Source organism: Echinops telfairi, unplaced genomic scaffold (genome assembly GCF_000313985.2).
Source record: "Echinops telfairi isolate 266 unplaced genomic scaffold, ASM31398v2 ScPeMD7_7468;HRSCAF=8506_0, whole genome shotgun sequence".
Classification (NCBI taxonomy): domain Eukaryota; kingdom Metazoa; phylum Chordata; class Mammalia; order Afrosoricida; family Tenrecidae; genus Echinops; species Echinops telfairi.
In genome coordinates this window covers 68,908,690-68,920,950 of record NW_022111369.1, presented here as the reverse complement: position 1 = coordinate 68,920,950, position 12,261 = coordinate 68,908,690, and the positions used below count along the sequence as shown (strand labels likewise).

General features: G+C 37.6%; 1 protein-coding gene across 1 annotated transcript in view; it reads right to left on the bottom strand.

The window, feature by feature from the left end:
• The window catches only part of LOC101642363 (transmembrane protease serine 11C-like), a 64,488-nt gene extending 52,844 nt beyond the window's left edge, over positions 1–11,644 (bottom strand). The window contains exons 1-3 of the mRNA XM_013005605.2: positions 11,489–11,644; positions 6,107–6,178; positions 336–429 (exon numbers count right to left, since the gene is read on the bottom strand). Coding sequence (XP_012861059.2) covers positions 336–429; positions 6,107–6,178; positions 11,489–11,644 — 322 coding nt within the window. The remainder of the gene's footprint in view (positions 1–335; positions 430–6,106; positions 6,179–11,488) is intronic.
• Between the last annotated feature and the right edge of the window lie 617 nt (positions 11,645–12,261).

The following is a 12,261-nucleotide window of genomic DNA, read 5'->3' as shown; positions in this document are numbered from 1 at the left end:
AAAAAAAATTATTTGCTTGTTGATCATCTCCTCAGCATGCTATAAATTCAGCAAAGATAGAGACTGTGAAAACTTTATTCCTGTTTATTCCCAGCACCTACCGTTTCCCAGAAAGAAACAGCGCGTTCAATGAATGTCTGGTAGTAGAATGCCTACAGCTAACGGTCACTAGAGAATGACGTTTCCGTGAACGTCATAGTCGCCATAAGGAATGCTCTGTGGCAAAAAATCCTATCTGATTCCATTTCTGCCTCAAATATCACGTTTCTCAACGATTCCAATAATGCAACTGATAAGTGCATGTGACCAAAAAAACAGACATCATGAGTACTTACGGAAAGCAACAAAATAAACAATGAGTCCAATGGCTACTGTCGCAATCACCATCATTATGACACTCAGGATGATCTTCCCACATTTTGTGAGTTTTATTTTTATGTTTGTTTCTGTTCTGAGAAAAAAGGACAAGAAATACAAGTGTTATAATAAGTATGATATAAAATGCTTAGAAATAAATAAAACTTTAAAAAGCATCTTTTTTTTACATTAATTATGGAATCCATGGACTGCTGAGCTTAAATAATAGAGTGAAAAATGATTGAATAGGATATTTGACATGCAATTTTTCACCTTGGTAAATGATAGTGGTAAAAATAAAATAAATATTCATGTAGTCTGTTAGCAAATATTTATAAATGGCCTACTCTCTTGTGCCCTTTTTGTCACCCAAAGGTCTCTTCTTCACAAAATTTATGTTTTACAGAGGGGAGACAACATCTAAAAACAGCATGTTAGTTAATAAGTATGAAGTTATTAATCAAAGTAAGCTCATTGCCATGCACTCAGCTCGGTTATGCAATTGTGAAGGCTGCTAAGGCTTGACCAAACCATACTCAGGCATCAGGCCACAGGGTTCTCCTCATTCAAAAGCCTGTCAGGCACTCACTGCTATTGGGTTGATGGTGACTAACAGCAACCCTATCAGAAAGGATAGACCTGCTCTTGTGAGTTTGAGACTAACTTTACATGAGTAGAAAGTCTCGTCCTTCACCCAAGAATGTATTAAGTACTGAAAAAAAGTGAATCTGGGTCAGTGTTTCCCAAAGTGGACAATACCACTTCCAGGGGTGGGAGGTGGGTGGATTCTGGAATGATTCAGAAGCAGATGTGGACATTTTATCCTGGATTATGGGCTCTAGTACCAACATTTATAATGCCTAGGGGGCAGCTGAGTAATTTTTTTCTTAAAAGAGGGCAGTAAGTTAAATACATTTGCAAACTGTGTTTGTTGCATAATTTTATGTCAATTTGAAGATATATAAGCGTGTACAGGTGGTATCCAACCTGTCATTCAAGTAACACACTGATGGTGCCTCCTTCTCCGTGTGGCCTTCTCAGAAGGAGGATCCTGGGAACCTCCTCTTCTCTCTGCCTCCACCTTCTTGCTTGCTGGCCACCGTGAGAGCGGCGGGGCCCTGCCAGCTTTCCACTGAGGTTGGATGCACGTGACTTTGCAATCATCAGCCTGTGATTTTCCAGCATTCTGTATCATTGCATGTAACTGAGTGAGTTTGAAGAGGGATTGATGGACTGGTATCGGATTTATAGACTTGAGTTGGACTGAGCCGGGATTGTTTCATGATATATAATTACTTCTTGATATAAAGTTCTTTCTTACACATATATATGAGTGTCACTGGATTTTTTTCTCTAGTCAGCCTGGTCTAACACAGGAACCAGTGATCTAAGTAAAACTATTATAAACGTTGGGTACATGTGAAGTGGTGGTTGTTGTTAGATTGCATCAAAACACCTCCAGTGCATAGCAAAGCAATGCACAACAGAACAGAACATTGTCCTGTCCAGTACCCTTTTCACAATTGTTCCTATGCTTGAGTCCATTGCTGCAGTGGCTCTGCCAATCCGTATAATTGAGGGGCCTTCCCCTTTTCACTGTCTCTCTGCCAAGCCTAATATGCTTCCCAGGGACTAGTTTCTCCTGACAACAAGTTCAAGGTACGTAAGACAAGTCTCCCCATCCTTACCTCTACTGAGCACTCCGGCCATACTTTTTCCAAGACACATTTGTTTATCTTTTTTGCAGTCCATGGAAGTTTCAGTATTCTTCTCTGGTACCACAACTGGTCCAATTGTGAGGATTTTGGTTTTCTTTACATTGATTTGTAATCCATACTAAAGGTTTCAATTCTTGATCTTCATCAGCGAGAGGTTCATGTTCTCCTCACTTTCAGCAAGCAATGTTTTGTCATCTGCATATTGCCGGTTGTTAATAAACTTTCCTCCAATGTACTGAAAAATCCCTGTCAATTTACTGCTGCAACTTTAGTTGGACGATCTTCAGCGAAATTTTACTTGCATGTGATATCAATGGTATCATTCTATAATTGGAACATTGTGTTTTGTCACTTTCTTTGGAATTGGCACAAATAGGGATCTCTTCCATTCAATTAGCCAAGCAGATGCTTTCCAAAATTACTGGCATAAATAAGTGAGTGCTTCCAGTGATTCATCAACTTTTTGAAACATTTCAATTGATATTCCATCAATTCCTGGAGCTAATGATTGTTTTTGACTAATGCTTTTAGTGCAGCATGGAATTCTTTCAGTATCATTGATTCTTGTTCATATGCTCCCTCCTGAAGTAGTGGAATGTATACTAGTTCTTTTTGTTACTGTGACTCTGTATTATTTCCATCTTCTTTTGATGCTTCCTCCATCATTCAATATTTATGCTTATAGAAGCTTTCAAGACTACATATTTTTAAATTAATAAATCATTTTATTGGGGTCTCTTACAGCTCTTATAATTATCCATACATTAATTTTATCAAACACATTTGTCCATATGTTGCCATCATCATTTTCAAATAAAATTTTTTTTCCTGCTTGAGCCATTGGTATCAGCTCCTCTTTTTTCCCTCTCTCCCTCACCCTTCCACCCTCATGGGCCCCTGATAAAGGATTATTATTTTCATATCTTACATCATCTGCTGTCTCCCTTTGCCCACGTTTCTATTGTCCTCCTAGTTATATGTTGATCATTGTAGTTGGTTCCCCATTTCGTCTTCTTATCCCTCCACCTACTCCCTGCCATGTTGTCTCTACTCCCATTACTGTTCCTGAGGGGGTTATCTGTCCTGTATTCTCTTTTTAAAAAAAAAAAACATTTTATCAGGGGCTCATACAACTGTTATCACAATCCATACACACATCAATTGTGTAAAGCGCATTTGTACATTGTTTCTCAAAACATTTTCTCTCCACTTAAACCCCCGACATCAGGTCCTCATTTTTCCCCTCCCTCTCCACTCCCCCCTCCCTCATGAGCCCTCGATAGTTTATAAATGGGTATTTTGTCATATCATGCCCTGTCCGACGTCTCCCCTCACCCACCTTTCAGCTGTCTGTCCCCCAGGGAGGAGGTGACACACATTTCCTTGTAATCGGTTCCCTCTTTCCTACCCCTTCTCCCTTTACCCTCCCTGTTTTGCCACTCACACCACTGGTCCTGTAGGGCTCATCCGTCCTGGATTCCCTGTATTTTCAGTTCCTATCTGTACCAGTGTACCTCCTCTGGTCTAGCCAGACTTGCAAGAATTTGAGTCATGGTAGTGGGAGCGGGGAGGAAACATTTAGGAACTAGAGGAAAGTTGTATTTCTCATCATTGTTACATCGCACCCTGACTGGCTCATCTCCTCCCCGAGACCCCTCTGCAAGGGGATCTCCAGTGGCCTACTAATGGGCTGAACTCGTATCTGTATCTGTGTCATGCTTCTGTCTAGCCGGATTTGTAAGATAGAACTGGGGGAAATGGGGAGGAAGCATTAAAGAACTAGAGGAATGTTGTGTGTTCCGTCAGTGCTACAGTGCACCCAGGCTGTCTTGTTCTTTCCTTGTGACCCTTCTGTGAGGGAATGCCCAATTGTCTACAGATGGGTTTTGGATCTCCACTCTGACTCCCATCATTTGCATCGATATACTTATTTGTTTGGGGTCTTCTGATACCTGATCCCATTAATACCTTGAGATCACATGGGTTGGTGTGCTTCTTCCACGTGGGCTTTGTTGCTTCCCTGCTAGACGGTCTCTTGTTTAACTTCAAGCCTTTAAGACTGCAGATGCTATATCTTTTTAAAGCACCATCAGCTTTCTTCACCACCTTTGCTTATGCACCCATTTTGATGTCAGCAATTATGTCAAGACTATATATGGAAGTTTGAATCATTTCTTGAGTTCTTTCATGTTCAGACATGCTGTGTGTGTTCTTCCTTTTTTGTGTTTCTGACTCTAAGTCTCTGCACATTTAATTATAATGTTTTACTTTATCTTCTTGAACTGCCATTGAAAATTTATTTTCAGCTCTTTGACTTCATCATTTCTTCCATTTGCCTTAGCTGTTTTATTATAGAGAAGGAGTTTCAGAACGTGTTGACATTCATTTTGTTCTTTTCTTTCTTTCTTGTCCTTTTAATAACCTTTGCTTTCTCCATGAATGATGGTCTTGATGTCCTCCCACAGCTCATTAGGTCTTCTGTCATTAGTGCTCAGTGCATCAAATGTGTTATTGAGATATTCTTGAAATTCAAATGGGATAAATTCAAGGTTGTAATTTGGCTCTCCTGAATGTGTTTTGATTTTCTTCAGGTGGTGGTACTGGCAGGATATAATATTAAATATGGTAGTCAGCTTATGCCTATTTACCAGATAAACTCTGTATATTTGAAACAGATTAGAACATTAGCCACACCAATTCATGGAGTGATCCAGCAAGTGGAAACTAAGCAAATGCCATTCTGGCTGGAACAGTGAATGCGAGGAAGAAGGGAAATATGAGAGGCACTAAGGCCGAAACATTGTAAGGGTTATAGATCATGGCAGGAATTTTGTCTTTTTCTCTTAGTGGAGGGATTTGAAAAGTGAACTGTGATGAGCTGGTCTGTCTTCTAAATGGAATCATCTTAACTGCTGTGTGGAGAATAAGGAGCAAGGAAGGAAGTGGAGTGACAAGATTGGTGTCATTTGTTGTCATTCATTGTTAGGTACCATCAAGTCAGTTCTAATCCTTAACCTATGGATGACAGAATGAAATGTTGCCCAGTCCTGAATGATCCTCACAATCATTGCTATATTTGAGCCCATTGTTGCAACTCTTATGTTAATCTCATTGAAGAGCTTCCTGATTTTCACCGACATTCTACTTTACCCAGAATGAGGCAGCTCTCCAGGGATTGGTCGAGATATGTCAACTAACGTATCTCATTTTAAGAGATTAGGGAGAAGTGTAAGACCTAGCAAAGGTGATTCAGAGGGAACAACTAGTGAGGTAGGAGTAAAGTCAAGAGAAACTAGCATCTTTTGAATCAATACTAACTTACCAAGGATACAGGAGGGCTTCAACTGTGTCAAATAAGGTAAGCAAATGAGAACTGAAAATTGACTGGAGTTATTGTCATTGAGGTAATTGACAATTTTGAGGAGAAATGTTTTAAGAGTGGAAGGGAAGCGAGGCTGATTAGAGAGCGTAAAAGGAGAATGGAAAAAGAACTAGAGACAGTGACTACTAGCCACTCCTTCCAAGAATTTTGCTGAAAATTCTTTACATGATGGAGGAAATAGAATAAAGAGGTTATGCTTTATTATTAAACAATTCAAATATACATAAATTTTGACAAAATAATTTAATAAGTTTCCAAATATTCTTTACATAATTTAATAACTATTAATAATTTATAGTATTCTTTTAATCTAGTTTTCTGAATTAAAGGACTTAAAATAAAATAATTACATCATGACATTCACCCCTGAACATTACAGTTCCCATCTAAAAACAAATAAGGACTTTCTTTTATGTGACTATTGTTATGTTTTATGAAATTATCAATAATATCTTAATATCCTCTAATACCAACTTCATATTCAAGTATTTCTACTTGTTCCCTAAATAGCCTCTATATTTGGTTTGTTTGAACAAACTAGGCTTTTTACCAGATTTTTCTGGTAAGAGATTATGAAAAATTCAAACATTGAATTTGAGGGTTACAGCTCTGAAGTTTCTATTTCTCTCAAACAGCTTCCATATCTTACTTTTTTTTCAATCTCTTTAAAGACATTGGCTTTTTGAAAATACTGAATTAGTTGGTCTATAGACTGTACAACCTAAAAAAAGAAGCTTATAAATGTATTTAATTAAAAATTAAGTATTTGTTTTAGACAATTGTAAATTCCCATGCAGTTGTAGGAAATAATAGAGTTATCCTATGTACCACTTGAATAATTTTATTAATGGTAACAAGTTGGATAACTACAGTACACTATCACAGCCACAATATTAACATTGATACAGTAAAAAGCATAACTCTTCAGATCCCTTCTTTGGTCTTTATATTGTCTCATCTACTTGCCTCCTATTTTCTCAACAAGCTTAACTTTGGGTAACTAGGTGTGGTCCCTCTCTATAGTTTTATCACTTCAGGACTATTATATAAAAAGAATCACATAGTATGCAACCCTTTGGATAGGCTTTTTCACTAATCCAAATTGTTTTTAAGATATACTTAATACAAGTTGTTGCATATGTCAGTTTCCTTTTTATTGCTGAGTTGTAATTCATGGTATAGAGCTAATAAAGCTGCTATAAATATTTATGTATACATTTTTGTGTGAACATAAATCTTTATTTTACTCAGACAAGCATCTGGGAGTGAAATTGTTGGGTTATATGGCAATGGCATGCTTGCTTTTAAGAAACTGCCAAACTATTTTCCAGAGTGACTGTACAATTTTACATTTCCGTCAGTCATGTCTGAGTGATAATCTACGAGTGATCCAGTTTCTTCACATTCTCCTCATCTCATTTTTGTCATTCTGATAGTGTGCGGCTCTTTCTGTCCTAATATGCTACTTCTAGAAAGTTGGTTTATGTTGGAACTTTTTTGATCTGTTCATTGGCACCAATGTCTTCTGTTTCCATGGAGGAAGACACAAGGGAAAATGAGGTCCAGGGAACTTCTCTGTGTTGTTTATCGGAGTCCAAGGTCTCTAGCTATTCTCTTCATTTTCAAAATACTCTTATGTGTATGTTTTATATATCACACCTACAGGTTGTAGTTATGCATTGTGGACTCTCTCTGTGTGATACCCCCTTTTTTTAAGATGAGAAAAATAATGGCATGTGTTTATGCTATTGGGAGATATTTTTGTTTATTTTGTTTTTTATTTGGCAAGAAATGTAGTTTACTTTATTTGTTAATTGCATGTGTCTCTTGTTTCAGGAGGGCATGGACATTATTTGTTTCATTGCATAAACTAGAATAGTTCTTGACATATTAAGAATACTCCATAAATAGTGGGGGAACCTGCCATTAGGAGAAACATTAACATTACTTATATAGACACTAAGGGGAGAATATGCCCTGTGTTATGTTCCTAATTGGATATTTTGACTTAGTTTCTAAACAGCCTTTGGTGATACAGGCTGTGCACTCTAGACCACTGGGACGCTAGACTGTCCTTAGAGGTGCCCAACATCCTTCACAGACCACAACAGTAAGATCTGCTTTGGAAACCCCACTAAGTAAATGGACTTTACCTTAAATTTACCTCTAGCAAATTTAAGGAACTGATAGACTTCCTTGGACGTAAGGCTGAAATGCCCTAGTGTGAGGCGTAGATAACTGCGATCTAAAGACTATGGAGTTGGTGGCTGTTGAACTTTGATTTGGATCTCTTGCTTTATGGGTGCTCAAGTAATAGTGGCCTGGGATTGCCATATTTTTACTTTTAGCTGTACTCTCTTTGCCTTTTTATGACATGTATTAGTCTATAGGCATGATTCTGCTTTTGTGAATGAGTGTTATTGAAAGTTTTTCCCTATCTCCAACTCTCATTGTTTGTGTAAATAGTGTCCAGTTACTTAAGTTTTTTATCTGTACAAGTAAAATATCCATGTTTATGGTCTAGAGATCTGTCCTTACATATGTAATTTAATTTTCTCCTCCAAGTTTTAAATTCGATACTATAGGCTAAATTAATTATGCCCCATGGGATGATTTATTAGGTGTGCCAATAGCAGGATAATGATGTCTCTAAATTGAACCAGACACATATATAAACTATAGATCTATGACCCATATTAAATTTATCCAGATTTTCATATCACCTGTTTTTTTTAATTGAGGCTATTCTCTATTTTATTTTGTTGCTGTTTGATTGTGGTGATTATTACACAACTCTTCTTACATGATTGAGCTACTTAATTGTATGATATGTGAATTGTATGGGAATAAAACTATTGAAATACTCAGTAAATATCTTTAAATATATTAATTTAAAAGTTCAAGATATGTCAAATTTTGATATATCTCCTTAATGTTGTGAAAATGTAAATGTTAACAAAATTACTTTACAAATTTAAAGCATTTCTGATCCGAATTCCACTTATTCAAAGAAATAGAATAACTAATTACCAACTTTATATGTGAAGGGAAAGGATATATGAAACATTATTTTAAAAATAAAAATAAATTAAGAGGCCTTTCCCTCCCAGACCTTAAAATTTTCTATATAGTCTAGGTAATCAAAATAGTTTGGTACTTGTACAGTGACAGATATTAAGATCAATCAATTGGAATTGAAAATTCTGAAATATAACCAATTACTTATAGACACCTAATTTTTGATAAAGAACTAAAACATATTAAATGGACAAGAGATAATCTTTCAACAAGTAGCGCTGGAAACACAGGATCTTCACCTGCAAAAGAATGAAACAAGACCCACACCTCATAGCATGTACAGAAACAAACCCAACAGGGACCAAAGGCCTGACTATAAAGCACACAAATATTAAGAGCATCAGTGAAAGAATAGGCATAAACTTAAGGACCTTAATCCAAGGCATAAACACACTACCAAACATAAAGCGAAGTGTCCACACTGTAAAAGACAAAATAAATAACTGGAACTTACTAAAACATGGCATTTATGCACAACAAAAGATTTTATCAAGAGTCAACAGAGAATCCACAGATTGGGGAAAAATATTCAGTAATAATACATCAGATAAAGGACTAATGTCCGAAACCTGTATAAAACGGTAAGATCTTAGCAAGAAAAATTACAAATAATACAATCAACAAATAGGTGCAAGACATGAATAGACAATAGGACCTAAAGGCTGCCAACAACCATATTAAGAAAGTTTGAGATCATTAACAATAAGAGAGCTATAAATTAAAATGATATATCACCTCACACTGACACTTTTGGAAAAATTCAATAAAACAGAAAATAACAAATGCTGGAAAGGATGTGGAGAGATTGGAATGCTTTTACATTTGCTGGTGGGACTGTAGAATTATGAAACCATTATGGAAATCAGTAGGGCACTTCTTAAACAAATGCAAATCCAAGTACCTTATGATCTAGCAATCTCTGTACTGGGTATATAGTATAAAGAAATCAAGTATATAACATGAACAGATATATGTACATGTATTTTTATTGCAGCAATTTCCACAATAGCAAAAACATGGAAGCAACCCAAAACCCCAATTCTAGAGGAATGATAAACAAGTTCTGGTATATTTATACTATGGAATTTTCTTCATCAATAATAAACATTGATAACTTTCTTAAACACCGCAAGACATGGAAAAAACTAGCTAACATTATGCTTAGCCAAACTCAGTCATTCTTACAATGATAAATATTTAATATCACCATTGTTACAAGGAAAAACAAAGAAGAAGAACTGTGGTTTAGACACCAACAGACAAGACTTTGATGACGGTGAGGAGGCCAGGGATGGGGTGGGAACTGGGAGAGGGAAGGGCTGGAGGGGGAACAAAAATGGAGGGTTGAACAGGATATTGTAGTTGATTTTATTTCCTGGGCTGTGTAATATATATGTACATATATATAATAGTTCTATATGTCTTTAAAAATAGAACAAAAATCTATCCAGATTCCTTCTCCCTCCAACTTAAATAGTGGTTTGAGTGACTTAAAAAAATAAGAGGAGGAAAAGTAAAGTTGAAATAGACTTGGAGTCTTTATTGACAAACTTATGACAAACAAACACACAAATGATGTGCTGCCTCAAGTGAAGAATAAGTTGTTACATCTGGTCTCTCTCATAACTAAAAAGGAGACACACACCTGTGGGCCTCTTCAGAGACTGGAAGCAAAAATCTCTCATCTGGGTATGCTATTTAGGCATATTTATCCAGGGAACAAAAATCTGCTAATTTTGAGTGGGGTCCCAAACAAGAGGTGGTTCTGCAACAGGTTCAGGGTGCTGTATGAATTGCCACTTGGACTAGATGATCTGGCTCACCAATGGGTCTCACGGTATGAGCGTCAAACAGCGATGCTGTATAGAGTCTTTTGCAGACCTTTGTTGGTTTGGCAGCACTGTTGGTAAACATTGGACAACCGGCTTCAAGGTAGGAGGTTCAAACCCACCAGCTGCTCCATGGGAGAAAGATGAGGCTGTCTGCCCTGTTGAGATTTACAAAGCCATGGAAACCATGCAGAGTTTCCCTATGAGTCAGAAACAACTGAATGGGAGTGAGTTTGGTTCTTTGCTTTTTTTATTGGTGAATTACAGCATAAACTCTTGGGATTTTGGAGCAGATATCTGTCATCCTTTCCAAACTTTTGAAAAACAACGATTTGCTTGTTTGCTTAATAGAGACCAAGAACTTAGCATGTGTCACCTAATGACTGCAGCCCTAACTGCTCATCATGCACAGTCATAAAGTCAGATGTACCCAGCAGTTCTCCATTATTACATGGAAGGGGTTCATATGAGATCAGGCTTGAGCAGGACCTGAAGGTACATGGAGAAGCGGCCCAAATGCCCAAGGTTCCTACTCCTGTCACATGGCCTTCCTTATCCCAGTTTTATCCCATATATGATCTCCTGGGAAGCTTCTCACAATCAGTTGATTGAGGAACAGAAAAAACTCAGGTCTGGTTTAGAGGTGGTCCTTTGCGTCATACAGGTACCACTCAGAAATCAATGAAGCACTGCAGCCTCCTTCTGGGAATTCTCTGAAGGTGGGTGGTGAAGGGGATCCCCCTTTCAGTGGGCAGAACTTTGAACAACATACATACTTGGTTATTCAGTTTGCTTCAAAGCAAGATGGCCATACACACACACACACACACACACACACACACACACACTGTGGCCAATGGTTTGGTTGGATGGTCAAGGGCTTGGATGGAGCATGATTGGAAAAATGGTGACAATGGGATGTGGAGAAGAGATATGTGGGTAGATATCGTTTAGTAAGCCAAAAGTGTAGATATTAGTGTCTTATATGAATGCTCATGAAAGATTTACCTCAGCAGAGGAGGATTCTAGCAGTCAAGGAGATGAGGTGAAATGTTCTGTATAAACCAGTCATCTTTTTCTTTAGCCACTCCTGTCATTGCCCAAGGGCTTACATACAAAATTACCATGGTGGCAGGGATGGAGGCTATGTAAGGGCTCAGTAACATGGATGTCCACTCGCCAAGGCCAGCTTGCTTTAAACCACTTCTTATTGTCCCATCTGTCCCATCTGCATCCATGATATGGTAACATTCATCCAGGAGATCAGCTGGCATCCTCATGGTGGGTTGATTACATAGAACCATTTCCATCATAGGAATGGCTGCATTGTTTTTCTTTCTGAAGTAAATAGGCATTTACTTTGGATATGGATTTGTCTGCCCTGAAATGCTTCTTCCAAAAGTACCATTTACATTCTTACAGAATGCCTTATTCTCCACCTTCAGAATCCCACACAATGTTGTTTATGAGACTCGCTTCATAGCAAATGAAGTACAGTAATGAGCCCATGCTCATGGAATTTCCCATTTTCCTCATCATCCTGAAGCAACAGGCTTAAAAGAACAATAGTATGGTTTTCCGAAGACATACTGCTAGCCAAGGGGTAAAGGCTCAGGCAGTATTCCAGGAGTCTGCACATGCTCTCGACCACAACCCAATATGTTACTGCTTCTTCCATAGCTAGGATTATTGGTGTAGGAATTGAGTTTTTGAAATGAGATTGACATCACTCACTATTACTCTTAGTGACCCACTACAAAATTTTTGTTTTCTGTCTAGTCAGCCTTATGCTATGCCGATCAAAGGGTCTTAATTTTAAAGAGAGGAATTCTCCCACCAAAAAATACAACCCTGATTCTTTTTAAAAAAAAATCATTTTATTGGGGGCTCATACAAC